Source organism: Protopterus annectens, chromosome 17.part0 (assembly GCF_019279795.1).
Source record: "Protopterus annectens isolate FY-2018-M chromosome 17.part0, PAN1.0, whole genome shotgun sequence".
NCBI classification, from domain to species: Eukaryota; Metazoa; Chordata; order Ceratodontiformes; family Protopteridae; genus Protopterus; species Protopterus annectens.
This window is the reverse complement of record NC_056751.1, coordinates 249,270,396-249,294,394: the sequence shown is the minus strand read 5'-3', so window position 1 is coordinate 249,294,394 and position 23,999 is coordinate 249,270,396. Positions and strand designations below refer to the sequence as shown.

The window sequence follows — 23,999 nt, the reverse complement described above, 5'->3', positions numbered from 1 at the left end:
GTATAGAGATGGGCCCTTTAGGGGATGAAAGGGGGGTAAAGTTAGCACTGTACCTATCTGCCAGGATGTTGGCAATAACAGTTGGTTCTGTATATTTAGTGCCATTGTGTTGTAACTCAGAGCAGATCTGAATGTTGCCATTGAGATTCTTGACATAGCTATAGAATGCTTTGTGGTTGTCTTTTGAATCAGTGGTGATTTTGTTTTTGTAACTAGCTTTGGAGGATTTTATGAGGGATCTCAGCTTCTTACTGAGGCTGACTGGGGAGTTCCTCCAATCATGGGACTTTACTCTTTTTTGCAACAGTTTCTTTCTTCTGTTGTAGAGTTTGTTTATGGCAGGGGACCGCCAGATTGGCTTCCTTTTTTTGGAGGATAGCATCTTGGTTCTGTTAGGGATTGCACGATCTATGCACTCATGTAAGTGCTTAGAAAGAACATTTGTTAGGATTCAGCAGTTGTACCTCTATTGTCATCAGCATGGGTGTCATGAAGTTTGCCACTTCTGTCTTAAGAAGCATGAAGTTGGCTTTGGAGAAATTTGTTACGGTGGTTTCCCTAATGGGGGGTGGGGGCAGGATGTGGCTGTCTAGGGTGATTAGCTTGTTGTCAGATCTGACCAACGAGGAATTGACCTCTGGTGTGGAACACCGGTTGCCCATGTTGGCAATGACCAGGTCTAGGATACTGCTGCCCCTGGTGGGGGTGTGGATAAGTTGATCCAAAGTGTTGGAATTTATGAATTCCAGAAAACGTTGAGCACAAGAATTGGTACATAAGTAGTTTTCACAGTTAATGGTGGGGTAGTTGAAATCGCCCATTATTAGGGTGTTAGGTTGTACCCTAATATTTTCCAGTGTATCAAGAAATGAGTAGTGGGAATCCTGGGGCATGGTGGGGGATCTGTAGCAAGCTACAATCTGGATTGCGGTCTTGCCCAGAGTTAGTTGCAGATGGATAATCTTGAATGCATTATGCTGAGTAACTAGCCTGGATGTGTGGATATCCTTAATGAATATGGACACGCCTCCCCCTTTAGTGTTTCGGTCCAGGTTAGCTGGCCGAAAGGTGTAGTATGAATTATAGCCTGGTAATGCAGGGGTGCTCTCTGGAGCCTTGAACCAGGTCTCTGTCACTGCACATATGTCGATGTTCTCCATCTTAAGGAGTGCTTCGAGTGAGTGCATTTTGAGGTTTAGACTTCTAGCACTGAGTAGCATTACCCTCAGATTTTGCTTGCTTGTACCTGTTATGGTGGTGAATTTGTCATTTGAACCTTGCCTAAAAAAGGCACTATAGGGGTGGCAAGAGCCTTAGCCAGTATCCGGAATCCCAAGGGTGACAGGTGCAGGCCATCTCTGGCAAAGCATCGTGATTTGTCGATCATGTCATCCCAGGCAGACAGATACTGGATCCCCTTAGAATGACACCAGAAGCTTAGCCAATTGTTGAAGTCATTCATTTTGTCCTTGTACAGTGGTATCATTCTAGGTGATGGCAGGATGCTACTCAAGCTAGGGTCATAACTGCCTGGGCTATAAGATCAGACAGCCCCTCCATGTCTCTTTTCATGTAGTCCAGGGAGGTACATCTCAGGTCATTCACACCAACATGGACAATGACAGAGTCATATTTGTACTTGTAGAGTGACCTGAGTGCGTGCGTTATGTGGCGGATCCTCGCACCTGACAGGCAGCTGACAGTAACTTTCTCCTTGTTTGGCCTGGTGAGTGGAACATCAGTGTGCCTGACTATAGAATCACCTATGATTAGAGTGTTGGGTACGTTGTTATACCTTCTGGGCTGTGGTTGAGTGGCACACTGAGTTTGTGAGCTATGTATCCTTTGGGATGTGTTGGGGGTGCAGGTTGCTTGTGTTTCTGCTTTGGAGGTCCCTGTTGCTTGGGCAGATTTTTATTGAGAGCCTCCGTGAATGTAAGTGTGTGTTTTGTGTTTCTTTGTGTGTGTTTTGGTGGTGTAGGTTTTGAGGGACTATGTGATGAATGTGGTGTGGTGCAAGTGTCTACCCTCTCCTCTTGACTCTCTAGTCCAGTCTTGGGTAAAGAGAGCTTTGCTTCCAGTTTGGCTATATAAGTGCATCTCTCACAGGTTGTAGTGTTGGGTGGTAGGAGGAGAGGGCTGTCTGTGTACATGAGGCAACTGCTGCATTGTCCTAAGATGCCCAGATTCATCAGGTAGACAGGAAAAAACACCAGGAGCTGACCCTTAGACATGCCTGGTTAGGTGCTTATTTATTAAGTATTAAAACTTGTTTTCCTCTCGACAAGTGAGAAAAGTTGAGTGCTATAGTAATTTGTAGTTCATTTAGTGCATACAATGAGTTTTGAACAAGTACTGAGCTTAAAGAAACAGATTTGAGTGCTGAAACTAAAAAAAACTGGCTAGTTCTAAGGAACAAAATTAAGCTAGAAGGCTTCCCTCCAACGCAGAAAAGCGTGGGGGATCAGAAGCTTACAAACAGTCCTGGATACAGCAAATCTGTATCTGGACTAGACTACTTACAGGAAAGGCAGGAAACAAGCTTAGAATTTTTTTTTTTGTAAAGTGGAAAAGGGAATGGGGACAGAAACTAGGTAGAATGAGGTAATGACACTAGACTGGGAGGAGTGTCCCAGATCAAATTTATAGTAGGGGCGGGTAACTGCAAAGCCACCAATTTGCCCAGAAAATGATACCAATAGGGAAGGCGGGTGGGAAACATTATGATACACTCCTTGGCAGGAAATCAGAACAAAAAACCCAAACTGATGCTTAATAAATGTAGACAATTCTGGAATTATTGAAAAGGTGGCAGGTTTTAAACCTGCAATTGGGCATTGACTATATGCTTTTGATCAATGACTTCTTTCGATCAGAAGAAGAATGCTTGGCGAAGGAGATCAACAATTTAACATTTCATCTTACTGGTTCCTTTAAGGGTGAAGCATACACCCAGCTTATGGATGACCTGTTGCTTAACATCTCTCTGTATGAGAAGAAACTTGAGAAAGAGACAGTAAAAAAAACTTCATAGAGACTTTGCCGATTTTCGCACCGGCAATGTCTTTTCCTGGCCCAGAACTGCTCAACCAATTGGTTTGTCTGGTAGCTCTTTGGAGGCGGAGCAACAGGCTGGTGTGAACAGTTCTGTTAATGGAGGCAATGTGCATGCAGGTATGCGGTGTTCCTTTAGTAATGCTGCTAGCAACAAAGGAATTGCTGAACAAAATCACATTGCAAGCTGTAATTCTGGTGGAACACCTTTAACAGCTTTACCATCTTGTGCATTTGCTAGTGAAGGCAATGGATGCTCCAGCATACGGCACTCCTCTGATAAAACTGCTTCTGGTAATTGTATTATAAATTTAAATCACAATACAAGCTGTAACTTGGATAAAATACCGCCAACAGTATTATCATTGAGTTTGCAGGACTTGAATAATGAATTTCCTGTGTTGTTGGATTCCAAAGAGCAAGACTCACTCTGTAGGTCGGCAGAACTAGTAGAACATGAAAAATGACTTTCTATGCCTTTTGGCAGTCAGAATGTACTTAATGTTGATGTAAGTACTATAAATGCTGTGAATACTGTAAATATTGCTGAAAATGTTAATTTGGGCAGTGATTTAAGGGCTGTATGTGTACTAGATACACCTGTTGAGAATTGTAACATCCTTAATGGAGATTCTGATTCCCCTGTATGTGGTTGTGTCCAAGATGGTTGTCTGATTGTCCCAAATAATGAGCCTGTTGTTAGGCCCAAGGTCTCAACAGCAGTTAACAGCAATAGTAATGTTTGTACAACAATTAAACAAGGCTCAGATAGTACCTGCCATTTTGCGTTTTTTTTGGAGAAGGCTCTCCCCATAAGGCAAGACAAATGGATGGGGAGATCTCGAAGCTGCAGGAGAAGGGGAAGGGTGCAATCCACCCCCTTGGCTTACAACAAAGGTCCCATTACATGCAATCAGAAACAAATAACTTGGTTTTCAATCTGTCCTCTGTAGAACTTACCAAGGAACAGGTTTCTGTACTAAATAAAGGTTTGTCATTTGTTCCAGTTAGTAAGATGAATTTGGTTGATATAGTTCTAGAATTGAACATGTTTGCTAGAAATATTATGCTAAAAAACATTTTTGTGAATGGGGATATAAATACTACTAATACACATGATTTCAAGAAACCTAGTTGTTATGTACCTAACAATTCTCCTGCTATGGAAGTGTTTATTAAAATGTTTGAAGATGATTTAAGGAAATCAGTTAATGAGAAATCTAAAAATGTTTTTTATAATCTTACAATGAAATAAAGTGAAGTGCTAGGGGCATTGGCCAGGGCTGAGCATTTGGTTATTAGGCCTGCTGATAAAGGTGGTGGGATAGCCATTCTTGATACCATGAAGTACTTTAGGAAAATGCGTGGGATGCTCTATGATAATACTGTTTATGTCATGCTACAGAAATGCCAGGTCAATGGTATTATGGACAGGCTGAATTTTTATGTATATTATTTATTGATGACTGATCAAATTAGCTATTCACTCTTTACATATTTTTCTGTGCAACATCCCACTATACCAGTCATATATGGCCTACCCAAAGTCCATAAAGATCAAGTGAACCCCCCTTTTCGACCCATTGTATCTGGAAGAGGGTGGCTTACTGAGCCTATGTTTATATATGTGGAGAAGCAGCTTAGAAATGTTTTGAACACTGTAGAAAATGTATTGAGGGATAGTGAACAGTTTTTAGAATAACTCTATGTATGAGCCAGTTCCAGGAATGATGCTGAGATTCGCAAAGTGTTCTTTGTTAAGCTGGATGTGAATTCCTTATTCATTGTGAACCCTAATGATGAGGGAATTGAGAATGTGAGACACTTCCTAACCAAAGAGAGTAGGTTTTCTACTACTAAGGTCAACATGATTTGTGCCTTACTGGATTTGATTTTAGAGAATAATATTTTCCTCTTTGAACATGAATATTTTCTCTGGACAGTAGGGGTTGCCATGGGCACAGCATGTGCCCAATACATATGCCAATATTGTGCTGGCCAATTGGGAAAAAGAGCTGGTCCTTTGTTGGGATATGTTTAAGCAGTACGTTACTTTTTACAAACGTTTCGTGGATGATATTTTTTTCATATTGCATGGCAACAAGGCAGAAGTAGAGAGTTTTGCAGGATTTTTAGGGAATACCACTTCCTATCCTTCTTTTTTTCTATAATATTCTCAAGCTAAGATTGATTTCTTGGACATTAGTGTGAGTAAGTATATATTTGGGAACATATCAACCAGGTTATTCAGAAAAAGCTGCAGGAAAAATAATATTCTTCATCGCTCTAGTATGCACCCTAGGCATATTACCAGAAATATAGTCAAGAATCAAGTACTCCTTTGCATGAGATTGCACACTGATGAGGAAAATCTTGAAGAGGCGCTAAACGGTCTATGTGTAGATCTTAAGAATAGGGGCTACAGAACTGATGAGATCAATAATGCAATGAAGGAAGTGAATTTATTAAACCACAACAAAACGAGACCCTATTTCTCTGATAAGTCCCCTATGACTACACATGACAATGGAAGTGTGGGTACTGAGATGGTAAACTTTTTAACTTTTTCTGGGGATTTCAATATAGTTTGTGAGATAGTGAAAATGTCTCATTTTACTGACAGACCCCCAAATTAGTATGGTCATACAGCCTGTCCCCAAATTCAGTTTTAAGAATAGCAGAAACTTGTAACAATGTCTATGTTATAAGCATAATAGAATAAATGAACGATTTGCCTCACAGCATAAGGGGACATATGCCTGCAGGGCCTGTCAAGCTTGCTGCAACATATGGTCAACTTGCATGGTTATGCACCCACTATCTTCTAAGCCAATAGAGTTTTATTTTTATGCAGACTGTTGCACCAAAAACATAGTATATTTGGTTAAATGCAATTTGTGTAGTGGAGTCTATATAGGCAAGATGAACCGTATTCTGAAGAAGAGGGTTATGGAACATCTGAATGACATATGTAATAATAAATAGACAAAATGCACTGGTCAAACATGTATATGAGTGTGGTATGGATCATAATTTTAAGTTTTTGGTTTTACAAAAAATTAACGAGAGTCAAAGAGAGGAAGACTTATGTAATGAAACAGAATACATCGAGCTAAGATGGATTGTTGATTTTAAAGCCTATGTTCCACCTGGCCTGAACAGTGCTGTCTCCTTAAAACCTCTTTTAAGAAAAAGAGGTTTGCGTCATTAGTAAATATGTGTGTTTTTATTGGCTATCATCTGTATTTAAACTTTTAACATGTAAGTGTGTTTTATTAAGGTCTGAAGAAGAGGGCAACCTCGAAAGCACTTACCTATTTTGCTACATTATTGTAAATTAAACTGTGTTTTTTACTGTCCAGCCACAACACCTTTTTATTTTATATTTTTTATTTTAATTTCCAGTTAATACCTCACTGACATTATCTATGGCTTCACATGCAGAACACATCAACAACACAATAAAGGACATCAATAGAAAGCTAAGAATAATCTACAGAATTAACAGATGCCTGCACAAAAAAAAAGAAAAACAACTCTTAACAAACTAATTTCTCATCTCAAAGTTGATTTATGCCATTACAACTATTTGGAATTAGGAAACAAATCAGTGCTTTCAAAAATGTCACCATCTTACTATACAAGTTCAACATTCACTGTACATCTTCTATCCAGTGGTTTGAGCTTGACACTCTAGTAAATCTGCTGTTCACTGGATAGACTTGAGAAGCCAAAGTGTTGTTCTTGGGTAAGTTTATCAGTTTTACTTTCTTACACCCCTCTCTTCTTTAAGGTTACATTTCAGGTACTAACCCTGATTAAGTTCATAGGTGTTCATAGGGTCTCCATCTTACCCTAACCTCCTCCTCTCTCTTCTCAACTTACCTGTCTTACTTCTGACTATATCCCACACATCCCATAGTACCTTCACACTATTACATTTCAATATTTTCCAAGATGCTCTCTCACTCTTCCTCTCAAAGGATAGATTCCACATACTTACCTCGTTCCTTCCACTTATTTGTTCTCCATCAGAAGACATTAGCATATAGTCACGGATAAATATCTATTACTTGAACATTTGTGGTGTATATATGTATAAGAGAATGTAACTAGGTATCCTACTCCCTGTTAATAATAGCTTTATCCTACAACTTGTGAAAATTGAATGAAAAGTAGATATTGAATGGTACTACCTGTACTGTCAACACCTGTCTTTGGCAAAGTGTGTACATGCATTAAATCAAAAGTGGAATGGTTTCCTGGCTCTTTCCAGGAAAGGACTGACATGCTACTATTTAACTTAATGTACAGTAAGCATTGTATTGCTTTGTCACCCTATATATGTACTATATTATTAAATGTCTAGATGTAACACCTTGTATGTCTACTATGTATCAATGTGTATTTCTCTCTGTGCAAATGTGGAGCTTTTCTTCCCGGGCCTCCACTGAGAAAAGACTGTTGTCCAATCAGACTTTCCTGGTAAACAAATGTAAAATAAATATAAAATGAATAAATAAAATAAATCGTTCTACCTGATACTTTATCACTACCTCAACCATCTGCTGCAGCAATGTCTAGTCTACAGTGGTGGGACAAATGAATGCCTATGTGAGTGAGGTATTTATCCAAAATGTATCCTTGGCATCAAACTCCTGCAGATGCCACATCAGTGGATGGTTCTGGTGAAGGTGCCAGGGCTTCCTCTTCTTCTTCATGTGAAACAGTCATAAAGTACTTAACTAATTCAGTGTATATAAACAGAATGCTAGAGGAACTTGCCCAACCTGAAACCTTAGGCTAAATTTTGGTTATCATGAAATTAATGATTTGTACTTGGCAAACTTTTTTTTAAAATCATTTATAGGGAATTTCAAGTCAGGTTCAGAATTAGTGGTCTGGTCACGAGGCTTACTTGCACTGATGTTAGCTGACCCTCCATTAAAAATAGATTTAACAGTGTAGTAAATAGATCTTTAACAGTTTTTTGCATGTTACTCTAATTGAATTACAGTGTTGTTACTGTCTATATCAATATCTGTCTTAAATCTAGGTTTATCTATTCCATCCTCCACACTTGGTAGTAAAAATTACAACAGAAGTTTTGCTGTGTTAATATGTATAGACAGGAAGGATATCAAGTACGCTGGTAAGAACAATTGAAGGAACATTTTATGTAGTCATGCTTTAACTAAAGTTTTATGAGAAACACAGAGTTTAATTTATGAGAGGGACTGGAACCTTAACAGTAACCTGAAAGGGAGGAATATGAGTTAGTTCAGCAACAACTGATAAACCTAATGGAACTTACCCATACAGCACTTGCAAATGGTGGTTTGACATTGGTGATTGGCGTATGTTAAGTTAACCTCATCTTAATATAAGAATAGTTGGGGTTAAATGTGTCTACACTTGCAAAAGCATGGGTGTTGAATATGCGGCAATGTATAAGAGCTTCTACACAGGTAAAACCACATGGAACCTTTTGCAATATATTTATGAATAGTATTATGCCATTAAGAACAGGGATTGCAATAAAGTACTTTATAAATGCAGTACTGCTTGCAATATTTTTAAAAAGACTTTACGTGTGGTGGATGATTTATATATGAATCAAAGGAAGGGAGATGGGAGCTCAAGTGACAATTGTTAATGTGTAAATGAAAAGCCAGGTTTGAATCAAATAAATAAAATGCTATTAAAAGTATTACCTGCCAGATAAATTATGTTTCCGTCACATGATTATGTGTAATGGTTGTAAATTGCTGGTTTTGAAAATCAGGCTTAGATAGAATGACATTTAGTTATTTTGTAAATTGTATGAATTAACTCTGATAAAGTTTGTAGAAATGATACTACTCAGCTTTTAATAAATTCACTGTAAGGAAGCATTTTTGCTTTTAGTTGTTGTATTATACAGATTCTTTACCTGGCCTGTATTTTTAGTCAGTTGCACAGCTTGATATTCTTTTTAGTTGAGCTTTGAGCCACATTACAACACACAGTCTGAAAAGAGAGTGGGTGAGAAATTTACTGTCTTACAAGACCCTCCCCCTAGAATACACCACACCACACATACTGATGAATTTTCTGTGAGCTGCCCACTTGGTCCTGCATGCAATGTTTACTAAGGCAAGCTTTATTCTGGATCACTGCTTGAGAGGCATGGACTCCACCTGAACCTTTACTGATTGGTTGACACCTGTTCCACATGGGGTCCACTCAATTTTTTAAATTTGAATGGTTGCACATTTTGACACTATTTTGGCTTTTGGCTGATGTACAGTCCACAGGCCAGGTTAACAAATAACCAGAAGTGCTAACCTTTCAATGTATAGATGCTGTTCTACTCTCTATCTGATTAGCTAAACCACACAACTCTCGGTTCCCCTGTGAGACCTATGCTTATATACCAAGTCTACAGTTGCACAACATTGGTGAAAGTGGAAACTCCACAAAACAGAGAACAGTGGTCTCAAACAATCATTATTTTCATTCTAACACAATTAACTTCTGAGGACCAAGTGTGAGCAGAAACAGAGGACAGGCAACTTTCCTCTTGTCATGTACTATCTCTGTAGGTTCTTAAAACTGAAATACATCACCTTGCTCTTCTCAGCACCTCCTGCCATGTCCCAGCCCACTGCTGCAATCCTTTATAAGTTGTCTGCTTACGCAAACATGCCTGCTTCATCAATAAAAGTATGTTTCTCCACAGCGCATTTTCTCCTTGAATTATACGGATTACAGAACCCCAAAGAAGTACACATGAAATACAGGTCCTTTCAATAGTTCACTAGTTAATATGGCTACATGATTTGACAGGGCAGCTTAATACACCCTTGCACACACTGACTCATTTACATTTTCCAGTATTCATCTTTCTAACCAACTATGAGGCAGGTTAAAAAATAAACTACAACCGCCCTACATCACATTTCTTGTTCTTCCCATCATTCTGCTTGGCTCTCCAATTTAAAAATATGAATAATATTCTTTTGACAGGACTAGCTCTGACCACAGCATTGTAATTGGTTGCTCATCAGTTTCACTTCACAAATTAACTCCAGTATCTTTTTTACACTTATTGCACTCGGTCATTTTTCCTGGTACATAGGTCAGATTCAATGGCCTATTATTCCTGGGCAACCTCTCCATTAGGTCTTCAGTCAAGTCATGTTGTCTCAGTAAGGGTCCATACTGAGCAGCCTTCTAAAAGGTCTAGTCAGTATCCTCACTAAAGCCTTCAGCATTATAACTGACAACCTGTCAAGTCTATGTTTAGCTTCCCTCAGACATTTTGACTCTTTTAATAGTTTCTCCTTTTCTTTACAGTCAGATGCTTCCTGATTCTACATCTACCTCTTCTACTTCATCACCACAAACTGATCACATTCCTCATTCAAAAAATGATGAGAGGAAGTGAAAAATAATTCTCCACCAGATATGGCCAATAGCTCCACTACCTTAATCCAACTAATTAATGCATGCCAATGAGGGTGGGGCAAGAGCCAGGTATCCCCAGGCTAGGCGGGAGTCCTACAACCCCTCCATTTTTTGGCTATGATCCATTCATCCATCCCTTGCAGTGGCTCACTGTAAGCTGCAGTGAGTCTGACTTTGTATACTCTCATTGTTTACATGAATGCATTCAGACAGGAATCTGTTTCACAGGTTTGTTCTCCTGCTAGTTATTACTCATGTGGAAAGCCAATGCTGCCTCACTTCCCCCAAGATGAGCAAGCCAACCACAGTCATTCTTTCTACAACCGCCTGAGTCACTAGTTGAACTGGGGTCACCTGTATCATAGTCAGGACCTTATCCCCCTATGCCATGGAGCTGGCAACTTCTAGGCAGAACGTATGAGGTCTGATGTCTGTCTTTTCCTGTATGTCTATAAAAGTTCTTATATGCTTATTGCTCAGACTCCAGCATTCTTTTCTTAATTAACTCATCATTTGAAACACAGGTAGCAAATTTCTTCTTAGCTTCAAGCAAAATGTTATTCTTTCTCTCCTTACTATTTCTCAAAACCTTATTAACCAGTTCAGAAAGCCCAACAATTTTCTTGTCTTCTTGCTTTAACATATACAAATTTCTATAGGGCTTCATCAAATTCCCCTTAATGCCTGCACCTCAAACTAATTTTTCGCCCTTTTCACCAAAACCCAAAAATCCAGTCCCATAAAGATTCAAATTGTAATAGAAATTTCTCTCAGTATGAACTGAAATGCAATAGCCTATTATAACACTCTCAAGTGGTTTCACATCGAAGTATGCTACAGCTTCAGCATTTGTACACACTTGGTCTAATATATAAAGCTAGTATAATAATGCAACAACGACAGTACATGTTTACTTGTTTTCATAACAGTCATTACAAATCACTCGTCCTGCATCATGTTCAAAGTTGGTGACTCATAATCCATTTGCAGCAAACTAACCCTCCGCCAGACCCATCTGCATTCCCTGCCTCCAAGTTCCATCTATAAGAACCCCATCCTCTGGCAATAACTACAGGTTCATAGATAAGTAGTAAGCAAATCAGTCATCAAACCATTACAAGCCCAGACAGAAAGTCAGACAAGCCTGAAGAAGGGCAACACAAGACAGACCATGTGAGAATTGGGGCTGCTCATCCCAATATCTAGGTATTCTGAGGAAGTCATCTACCAGACGAAAGCGCTTAATACTGCTGTGTTTGCTTGCACTGTTTTATCTTGGATGAATATTTTCTGTATTTTTCTGGATTTGGAGTTTTCTGCTTATAAAGGATTTGCCACCTACTAAGCGTCGCTTTTGTCTTGCAACAGCTGCCTTTTATTTTTCATTGTTTGTAAGACTCTACCTGTTTTCAGTATCTAGGTTACCTTTAAAGTGGCAATGGTGATGCTATGCCTAACATGCCTTGAAAATTTATTAGCAGGTAGTGACTGGGGAGTCTGTGGGATAGCAGTAATTGTGGGCAGAGTCAAATTTGCACTACATTTATCAGCTAGAATATTAACTATTTCCTCTGGGACAGAGTGGGCAGTATTATTGTAGATTAGATCCAAATTTTGCTGGGTAATAATCTTTAAACACATCCTGATATAGTTAAAGCAAGATTTGTAGTTTTTTTTTTAATTTCAGTGGTGATTTTAAGTTGATATTCTGATCTGGGCTTCCTAAAATTTTCCTTAAACTTCTTACAAGTTTGCTTCAATTAATTCTTAAGGTAGGTACAATGAGATCTCTTATAAGCATAAAGTAATTTCTTACTCTTGTCATAGTTTATTTTTGTGGGTATTCTACCACAGGGTTTAGTTTTCAAATTTCTCACTATATTTACAGTGGTTAGGGACTGACTTATTGCTACAACTATTAAAATGAGAGTAGAAGCCGGAGGCATTGGTGGCATCTTTAATATTGGGGTCCATCAGAGAAGAAAATACAGTGGAATTTATTTAGGTTGCTAAGTAATTAAAGAAAGTTTCCTTTTAAGAAGTTCCAAAGCACAGAAGCATTTGCGATGAAAGTACCACCAAGGGGTCATTGATTTATGATTGGATTTAATGATGGAAGATAATACATATGATGTTGTGCAAGAAGTGGACATATTAGTCAGGATGATATTAAGGATACTTAGGTCCTTAGTCTGATGAACCCCATTGCTAAACCTACCATCTCTGCCTCTGAATTAGCCCTTATTTGTAAAATGAAATTAGAATTTACAATGTCAAGGAAGCAATGGGAATGCTGACTGTTGGCAGTGTAGGGAAGCCAGTTCATATAAGGTGTTAAAATAGCTTCAGTGGTCAGAAGCAATAAAAAGGTGTTATGCTAGAAAGTGGTAATTAGTCTTGATTAGGGTATTTTGGAATACTAGAAGTTCAAATTTCAACTTTCAAAGTTCAAAATTTAAACTCAGGTATACAGGGAATACTTTCATTATTCTGAAAACCATGCCTCTGTAACTGCATGTATATGAATGTGTTCAAGTTGCTGATGGGCCTCAGGTTTAGACATTTTTTTTAAGATTTCTGGGACTGAGAAGAGCCACCTTAAAGTGTTTCAAATTAGAATTTACTAGGTTGTAATGCCCGGAAGGTGGTCTCTGCCTAAATAATTCACTATGGTGCAGAAAAGGCTTTAGCCATAATGCAAAAGCCACAGTAACAAAGGTGTAGGCCATCATTAACAAAGCAGGAAGGCTTGCTAGCCATTTCTTCCCAAGATGACACATAATGGATCTTCACAGAATGACACTAACTACATAACAAATCATCAGAGCTCATTATCTTGTGTCAGAATCTCAACATCATTCTGGGTGATGGCAAAATACCACTTAAGAAAGTAACTTTCCTGACTTGGAAATAAGCATAACAAGCTCAATCCTTTCCATCTGCAGACCCCTCTGGGTAGAGCAACTATGTTCATTTACTCCATGTGGACCACTAGCAGATCATGACTGTATTCGTCAGGATGGAGGAGTCAAACAGCCTTTGTTATATCTGGGATCATGGCTCTGGAAAGATTGCCAACTGTCACCCAATTCTTATCTAGCCTGGTGTGAGTGGCATCCATATACTTGAGAATAGCTACATTACTGTGGGTGGATACAGTCTAAGTGATAACTCTGAGCTAGAACTTCAGCAAAGGATAGGAGAATGGAATGCAAAACTGAAGGCACATCGGATAAAACTAAGCACAGATAAGATGGTGGTAAGGGCAGCAAATTGGGGAAATCAGAAGAAGCTGAGAATAGAAATAGAAGGGAAGATAGTGGAACAGGTAAACAGCTTCAAGTATCTGGGAGGGGTCGTTGAGGAGAAAGGAAGTCTTAATGAAGAGGTCAAAGCTGGAATCAGAAGGGCTGCAGCCAACTGGCACAGAGTGTCAGGTGTAGTCTATGACAGAAGAATGCCAAAGAAGCTGAAAACAAGGTGTACAAGACAGTGGTGTGACCGGTACTTCTGTATGGTACAGAAACCTGGGCAGTAAAGGCAAAACAGTTGAAGAAGCTATAGGTGATGGAAGTGAAGTGCCTGAGAAGGTTGGCAGGATGTACACTGTGGTACAGATGAAGAAATGACGACATAAGAGCAGAAGCCAAAGTAGCTCCAACTGCAGAAAATATCAAAGTGAACAAAATACAGTGGTTTGTATACATGTGCAGAAAAGCAGAAGACAATCTGTTGAGGAAAATTTGGGACAGATAGGAAGAAGGTAAGAGGAAGCAAGGACATCCAGCAAAGAGGTGGATGGATTGTGTGAAAGAAGATCTGCGACAGTCAGGCATGAGTGTTGAAGAAGGCAGGAGTGTGGTACTGAATCGAGAGAGTTGATGACAGTTAACACGATACCCCGACCACATGTAGAAAAAAATGAGAGAAGGGGAGCTGATGATGATGATGATGATATAGTCTAAGTGGTCCTTAAGGGCTTTGAGTCTATATCCTTGTGGCTCATAGAGATATGTGTACTGAGTATGTGTGTGCAGGATGAAGGTTGGTTTTTGCTGTATGAATTAATGGCTAGTGTTTGCAAGTCCTATATCTGGGAGGTTTAGGCAGTGTTTACTTAAAAATCTCATCATAAGATAGTATGACACATGGTACACGGTTTGATTCTCACCTTTAAGGGAAATCAGCTAGGCTTAAAATGGGTCAGGGCAACGAGCCTAGTAATTACCGATGACAATGGCATTACTGATGGTAGAGTGGAGGTCCTCTCAACCTTGTCACTCAAAAATCAGGAACAAAGGCTGAAAGAATGAAGGATAAGGACTCCAAATCAGGGATACCCTTTAGTTCTTAATATTATTTACTCAGCAAGTTGACAGACTAAGAAGAGTTGTATTAACATACATTTTTGAAGAATAAATCTATAGCTATAACGTTTGTTTATTGATGATGTCATTCATCCTGTTGTAACAAAGTTACACATTTTATGAGGGATAAAGGAAAATTCAAGCATGGCTGTACTAGGAAAACAGGGATAGCTGAGAGCTGTGACTCATTCTGACCATCATTCAGCATTTCATAACCAGCCACTGTCTACTATTTCTCCTCTCAGGACCATAGTGATCCTGAAACCAACTGTCCTTTTTATACTGTTCATATTATTCACAATATCAATGATCCTTCCTTAAGATATATATAACCTCATTCCCAGTATTGATTTATATTCTTATACCTGCATATCCCAAAGTCTAAGTGAGTTAATCATCTATTCATAACTCTCAAAATATCCATTCTGAGTTCCAACAGCAAAACCTAAAACTGAATCATCTTTTTCCTAAGGTTGTTGTATTCCTTAATAAACTTCTGTATATTTTATAATTTGTTTACTGCTTCTTTCATTTTATTGGACAGTATGGTCAGTTAATAACTACTTCTGTAAAACATGTTCTACTGCAGCTAGCTGATGGAATAGACTTTTTGTACTTTACCTTTTTCAAAGGGAACTCACCCCCCATACATCTTCCTCCACCTGCACGGAATTCCCTTGGACCCACTTAATTATAATTAATACAGTCTGACAGCTGAAGGAAAAAGGCTGGACTGGAAGAATTATATTCTACTCAAATATGCAGTAATCCACCTCTTCAATATTACTGGATTTATCTGCAGTATACCTGCTGACAACGGTCTCAAAACTAGTCATTTAACATTTTCCAAGCTGGTTATTAAAGTGCAGTAAACGGTTTTATATTTCTATACAATTATGCATGAAAAAATAAACAAAACACAAAGCATGAAATCCACTTCTTGTTGTAGAATGTTTGGATATTTTTAGTATACAATATATACACAATGATTTAAATGTGTTTTCCCAACCCATGCACAAACATTAAAAACAAAATCTCAATTTACTTTTCATGACGGTAACCTTCATCTACACATGGTCCATATTTGAATGCATAGACAAATCTTGGGATGTAATCTGAAGTAATTGCTATTACAAAGGCATTTGTAATTACAGCCAGGACACCAATTCCTTCTAATATTCCATACCAGATACCTGCAAAAAATACAGAAACTGGTTAAATAATATCATACTCATAATGTGTTCTGTCATTCTAGAGAAGTTGTAGTTATTCCTTAAAACTAATAGTCCTGAATTGGGATTTAACATAGATCCTCATTTATTTCTCTCTGTTTTTTCTTTCTTTCTCTTACATTGCAAATGCTTTTTGAGTCTACATTGGTAGGAAATACTGATGTTCATCATATTAATCACTGTTGCAGTATCTTTAGCTTTATGGGGTTATATCCTGCCAAAGATATAACAGCCAGACAGCTTTCAAAGCTCCATGGCACCTTGTATGTGCCCAAACTGTCATGCAGCTCTAGCTGAGCTGACTAAAAGATATGTTTGGGTGCCAAGTCCCTCAGATATTTACTGTTGTTGAAATGTATGCTTCTCTGAAGCTTTTTGAGGATCAATGGTTGGCTTGTACTGTTCCTTTGCTGGGCAGATAAAGTATCTTTGGAGGAAAAAAAACTTCCATTTAATAATTTTATTTATTATTGATAATTTATTCTTCAGGAAAGTTATTTTAAAGCTAGGAGTTTGTGGTTAACAGACTGTCACGAGACTCTACTGTACTTTTAAATGGAGATGTTCTTTTTTTCCTGATAGTTTAAAAGTTGTTTAAAGTGAGTGAAAACCATTTTTTTCTGTGGAGAAATTGTATTTATTTTACTTTGTAGGAATGGCAAAATGTTTTAAAGTGCTTTTTACTATATTTGTCTGTTAAAATAGTGACTTTTTACCAGCATTTGCTGCTTGATTTTTCCTGAACAAGAAGCAGCAGTTTTGGACTGCCCATGGAGCAATCCATCGGTCCCATGTTGGTCCTTCTTACAGCCACAAAAAGAAAACGTTAAGCAAACAGCCTTTGCCATCACAACAGGCTAGCAGTTTGCCTGAGCTGCAGGTGGGGACTCTGCAGTGACTATTAGTTGTACCTGCAACCACTCATCCTTTACCCCAGATCCCTCTGCACTGGGTTCTAAGCCACGTCCTCTGCTACTGTTGTGTTCCCCAAACTGGGTAAGGGAGCGACACTCTTTTTGGTCCTGAGAGAGGGAACAGGGAAGGCTCCCCTGTTTTGTCCGAATGTTATGCCCATCTCTAGGGAAGCTGCTACTGTCATTAATAATGATTGTTTGTCCCATTTTTTTCTGTCAAAAAGAAACAGAAAACTAAACATGTATCTACTCCTCCACAAATTTCATTTGAAAGGAGTAATTTATTGGGTGTGGCTCAGGGTTTAACTCAGGCTATTGATCTTTCTTGTAAACTAGTTCCTGGTAAAAGAAAGAAGGATGCCTCCTTTGCTGCAGATATTCAAGATTCTTTATGTGGACAGGGGATAAAGGGACAGATGCATGATTTCCTGCTCATATTTTTGATTCGGACACATAGGAGAGCTTAGTTTCTGACTCTCCTTGTGGGGTGGAGGGTCTTTTTTCTTAGGCTATTTCTAGAATGTGCCAATGTTTACAGTGGGAGAACAATGATGTCTCTCAGTCCCTAAGAAAATATTATGAGCTGTTACAGAAGAAATTTCCAGAACCTGCACCCATTCCTCCAGTTCTCTCAGCTTTGGAGGATGTGTATGTCACTGCCTGCAATTTTCCTGACAGTCAGCCAGCTGCTCCTGTAAAGGTAGATAGGATGTATAAAGTCCCTCAGTCTTTTAAGTTTTTGTACACTATTTCCAAATCTGATATAGCAGCTATAGCTGTAGTTAATCAAACTACTGCTAAATACTTACTCAGTTCTAATCCTACTGTTTCTGATTAGGATAGGAATATTATTGATAAGTATGGGGGAACTGTATGCTTCTGGAAATTTGATTTTCAGAATTTTGAATTGTGAAACTCATATGTTAAGGTTTGTCCTAATTGTGAAAGTATGAAAAATGTTTTGTCAGCAGTTTCTCCTTGTGAGGAAAAATCTGCTCTAAATAATTTATTTTACTGTTCAAATCACAATTCCTTGTATATAGTGTGTGTATGATTCTATTGATACGTCTCCAAGGGCTATGGCCACTGCAGTTGCTTTGAGGTGGTTTACATGGTTGCATTCTCACAACTTCCCAGATGATGTTAAAAATAAGATTTTAAGGTCTCCTTTGGATAGAGATTTAGTTTTTGGCTCTTCTGCTGATAAGGTCATCAAAAAGTGTGATAAAAGGGGAAAGCTGATTATGGAAATCTCTAAGATTTTTCAGCCCTCCTTTTCCAAATTTTCCAAGGTATACTCTAACTCATCCAGTTTTGGTGAGAAACAAAATAAAAAGTCTCAATAAAATGCAGGTAAACTGACATTTAAGAAGAAATGGCAAGGGGATGTCAAGGAGGATTCTGGAAACTCCCCAAACCATGGACAGTCTAATAAGTCAGATTAACTATTTAAAATAATGTGTTCCCCCTCTATCCTGCCACCCCTTTTTTCTTAAAGAAAGTCAGAATCACTACTTTTCTCTTTGGCAACAGATATATTCAGACAAATGGGTTCTGAAGATAATTTATCGAGCATTCAGGTGGCAGTGGGAGGAAATTCTTTCTTTCCACGTGGTAATTCCTCATCCTCCAGACCATAATCTTTTCTTTCCACCTGTCCTTCATCACATGCTGTCTGAGGTAGTGGTAGAACCAATTCCTCCTTCCCAGATAGGAAAGTGGTTTTATTCAAATATGATTTTAGTGACAAAGAAAAAAAATCCTTGGAGACCAGTTCTGGACCTTTCTTTCCTAAACGTGTTTGTGACCGTGCCCAAATTTAAAATGATGTCACTTCACAACCTGTTACCTGTTTTCTCTCATTCAGGTTTCCTGGTAACACCAGATTTAAAATATGCTTATTGCCACATTCCTATTCATCCCGACTTCAGATGTTTCTTAAAGTTTGTGTGTCTGGATCACATGATCAGTTCTCTGCTTTACCCTTTGGACTATTCACAGCATCAGGAGTGCTCACAAAGTGTCTAGCTCCAGTTATAACCCATAGTAGGCTACAGAGTATCCACATTTTTTCCATGTTTAGATAACTTGCTTATCTTTGCGGAGTCTTTTTCAAAGTGTCAGGTATCTCTCTGCTGGGTGAGAGATTTCTTTCATCATGCAAAAAAAACAAATCCATGGACAGCTTCTCAAACTCGAACAAAATGCTTAATGAAGAACCACGAAGTTAAGCGCTTTCATCAGCCTAGTCAGCTGACTCCATCTGATGAAGTCAGCTGACTAGGCTGACGAAAGCGCTTAACATCGTGATTTGTTCGAGTTTGAGAAGCTGTCCATGGATTTGTTTTTTTTTTGCATTGTGCTTTTGCCAGATTCCTGGTTTTGGTGAGATTTCTTTTAAAAGCCAGGATTCCAAGAACATTCAGAAGTTTTTCTTGACTCCTACTCACAGGATTGTGGTTCTGGGATGTTAATTAGATGCCACAGTTCAAAGTGCTTTTCTTCCACAGGCAAAAATAGATCTAGATCTATGTCTAGGGTTTTCCACTCAGACTTTGGTCACTGTGAGAGAATGCCTCAGGATTTTAGGTCTCATGGCATCTATGATTCTCATGACACCCCTGGCAAAATTCCAGATGAGAAAGATACAGTAGTATCTGAAGTCTCTTTGGTCCAAACACCAACACCCCTTATCTTTTCAGATCACAGTGCTGGGGCTTGTCAGAAGAGAAATCACTTGATAGAGACAACAGACATCACTAAATCCATGTGTCCCCTTCTACTTCCCTGCTCTAAAGCAGTAAGTCACCACAAACACCTCAAATTTTGCCTGGGAACTATTTCAAGAAGGATAAAAGTGCAAGGTGTGTGGGACACCAAGAACAGACACAATCACATAAATATAACAATGGATGCTTGCCCTGCATTCAAATCTCTGAATCATCTTTGGTCCCCTGGACTTTTCAAGTTGCTACAGACAATACCACAGCCATGTGGTACATCAACAAGCAGTGGGGAACCAGTTGGTACCCTCTCTGTAGACAAGGCATGATATTTGGTATACAGTTTCACAACACAGTCTCACTCTACAGGCATCCCACAATCCATCAGAGTAAAACTGTGTGTCACACCAGATAAGAATGATAAGGGCAGACTCTCACAAATGGATACTAGATTAGAAGGCTTCCATGATTTGATCCACCTGTGGGGGGAGTCCCTCAAATAAACCTGTTTGTCTCTTCTCTGAACAATCAGCTGGCAAAATTCCACTCCAGAACTCCATGCAATAAGCCCTTGAAGACAAATGCCTTTTCTTTTCCTTGGACAGGAATGTTCCTATATGTTTTTCCTCTTTCCTCTAATATCCATACTGCTCCTGAAGATTCAGAACGAATCCCTCTAAGAACATTGTGGAAACTCCTTTCTGGTCCGGGCAAGCATGGTTCTCCCTTCTTTTGGAAATGACCAGGGGCAATTACCACAAGCTTCCTCACAGAATGGATCTACTCACACAAGAACAGAGGTGTTTAATACACTCTGACACCAATCAACTTCAACTGACTGTCTGGATGCTAGGTTCTTAATTCCTTGTAGGCACCTGTTTACTGAGGACATGCAACAGGTACTAATGGAGGCAAGAAAGTCTGCTACTATAAAATCATACATTAGCAAATGGAAAAGGATTCTAGTTGGTGCTAGCCACATAACCAGCACGCATTAAGAGATAGTTGTTCTCTGATTTTATAATATTTGTGTGAGTTATTATCCTATGGCTTATTTACCCCTCTATCAAGGTTAATTTATTGGCCATTTCAGCATGTCAGCCCATGGATCCACTTCTTTCAATGTATTCTTATGTCAAAATGCTTTTGAAACAGATTCTGCATAAGATGCCTCAAAGAAAACTGATGTATCTTCCTTGGGATCTTAATTTTGTGTTAGAGAATCTATACTTGCTCCATTTGAACCAGCTAACCGGGCTTACTTGAGGATCTTAACATGGAAAACAGTTTTAATGATTGCTCTGAACTTTGCAAGGATATTTGAGTTATAAGCTCTTATGTTGAGGCAACCCTATCTCATTTTCCACATGGACAGAGTATCTTTGAGAACTAATCTTCTTTTATGCTGAATGTGGTATCTGGCTGGAAAGTGCACACTGTGTATTGTTTAAGCCAAACTAGCCATCTCCCTATTTTCCTTTTCTGAACCCAAAAACGAGGGAGAAAGGATACTCCCTACCTTGGATCTTCACAGACAGCTCAGGTATTATCTTGACTGAATTAAATCTTTCAGAAATTTGGATCAATTGTTCATTTCTTGTGATAGTCGGAAGAAGGTACAACCTGTGCCAAATGGTTGTCTAAGGTTATTACCTTTAGTTATACTCACACCACAAAAGTATTCCAGACAAGGTCAAGGCCTACTCTACCAGAGACTTGGCTTCATCTGTGGCCTTTAGGCTACTGCAGCAGTAATCAATACGATGACCATAGTACAATTGTGTAAGTATACTTACTACAACAGTAGGTGCTTAATTTATCACTGCTGCAGTAGCCAGACCCTCCATCTCCCATTTTTTGGTGTGTTGTTTATGCCAGGACATGGTGATTTATCTTTTCTTTTTCTTGACATTGTCATTTCAGGGCTCAGTCTCCAACTCTCTGCTGGTAGGAAAGTTCTGAAGGGCTTGATGTACAAACTTCTCTTTTATCACCTCAGCTTGAGCTGCCTGACAGTTTGGGCATCTGGAAAGTGCCCTGAAGCTATGGAGGCTGCTTGGCTGTATATCCTTGGTAGGATATAACCCCATATAGCTATGGCTACTACAGCAGTGATCATTCAAACATTTGCTGTTATGGTAAATTTACTTACACAACTGTACTTTTTCTGAACCATTTAACTAGCATGTAGTTGTTGCTCTTACTATATAATTACAAAAATGTTCACAGAATCATATTCATCTCATTAAAGAAAAACATTTACATGAATAGTATGGAGTACATACAGCAATTTTCTCTTCAATCTAATCTTTTTTTAAAAAGTACCATAGGTTTTGAAATTCCACTTTGAAGATGTTTTAGTCAAAGTTGCACATATTTAACAAAAGCAAATGACATTCTTGTTAGTTCATAAACCATTTATGCTAGTTCTTTCAAAAATAAGTTTTAAAGCATTTTCTGGAAAATCATGTGTCATTGATTCAAACTGAAAACAACAGACTAGTTTAAGAGTGCCTAGCAATAAAACTGCCTTGAATTACAGGTGAGACTGCAGACCTCAACTAGTCAGAATCATACATTCAGTTTACAATTTACAAAATTAAATCATGTTTCATTGGCACATTTCTGTATCTTTCTTAAGTGGACTTCTCAGTGTAGCACAGCTGTATAAAACAAAGGACTCACTGTTCTAATATAAACATCTATTAGAGTGACTCATCCATCTAGTAAATGAATCCAGGTCACATCATGTTCTCTGGCATACAAATAAAATCACAAAAGTCTACAGTAATTTTGCAGATTAAACCATATCTCTTTTCTTGACTGCACCTGATTATAATTCCCTTTGAATAAGTATCATGTGTCATAAAACTTAGATGCACAGCTAAAGTACACAAATGCCTGTATCAGATAATTTTGGTTTATTTTATTGATGTCATTTAAAAATATGTCACCAGTAGAAAATGTATCTGCTCTGTACTCAAATCTGTCTGGAATGTGCACATTGTATACTGTCTCCTTATTTTTCAGGAATCTCAGCAATTAAAACTGCCTGCAAGGTTTCTATTGCAAATAGCTGAATCAGTGCACAAATTCTGTTAATAACAAAGATCAAGGTGAAATAATTCTCTTTTAACACCACTGTGACCCCCATTCTTCAGTTCCAGCCTCCATCTCCTCTATTTTTATATTCTTCCTATCCCCTACCCTTTTCTACCCACTTTCCTCCATAACCTTAACCGTATTTCTTCTCCTGCTTCTGACTCTCTCCCACCCACTTCCTGCCTATATAGCATAGCATGTTTTATGCCCATTTGCTAATACCTTATAAATATGGACTCACTTTCTTCTTCTATACCACTGCTTATTTCTAACTGTATTACTATAGTACTGATTGAACTTTGCTGTTTATTTCTCATAGTGTTTTCCCATAAAGCTTTTCACCAAGCTCTTTTTCTCTCATTCTGGGCTGGCCTGAAATTGTTCTGTTGAATCAGTATGGTGCCTTGGTTAGAAAACTTTAAATAAAATAAAATAAAATAAAACAAAAAGTGACAGAAGTACTTTTCTGACAAGAGCACACATTAGAAAGCATCAAAATGTTGCTGAAATATTATTGGGTCCTAGAAGTTAGTGTATTTGTGTACACATAGTGGCAGTCATAGAAATTTACAAGGGTATACAAAAATATAGAAGGGGTCTACATAGCCCTCAGCTTTTTATATTTTCTCTTCCTTTCCAACAACAGCTTTATTTCATTTTAAAAGGAATGAAACTGGACAAGCAATAAAGGTATGAGGAAATGGAACACCAGGTAATTTTCATAGCACCAGTACATGAGCAGAGCTGGAATATGTGATCTCATTATTCATGTAGAATGACTGAAAAATTATCATAATCTCACTTTCCAACACTATTAAATATGGCAAAATGGATGATATAATGGTATATGACTTCCGTAATATTACTGGGTTGTGGCAAATTCATTCTGTCATGCAGTGACTGGTGGGCACAGTAGACCATTGCAAAACTGAGTATATCCTGCCTAGCAGGTGCAAAGTTTACAGTATAAAATATAAGTCTGCAGACATCTTTTGAAAGATCTTCTCCAGCACCACAAAGGCTCTTCTTGTCCCCTGTGGGGTAAACTAGTGGCAAAGAAATAAATTGCTGCTTCTGCAAGATCTGTAGGTTATCCAAAGGCATAGGAACAGGCAGTCTGCATGGGACAATCAGTCCACATTTGCCATCAAAACTTAT

At 38.5% G+C, this 23,999-nt stretch overlaps 1 protein-coding gene across 1 annotated transcript in view; it reads right to left on the bottom strand.

The window, feature by feature from the left end:
• The window catches only part of ANO3 (anoctamin 3), a 3,574,693-nt gene that overhangs the window by 44,605 nt on the left and 3,506,089 nt on the right, over positions 1-23,999 (bottom strand). Inside the window, exon 24 of the mRNA XM_044059352.1 lies at positions 15,916-16,063. Coding sequence (XP_043915287.1) covers positions 15,916-16,063 — 148 coding nt within the window. The remainder of the gene's footprint in view (positions 1-15,915; positions 16,064-23,999) is intronic.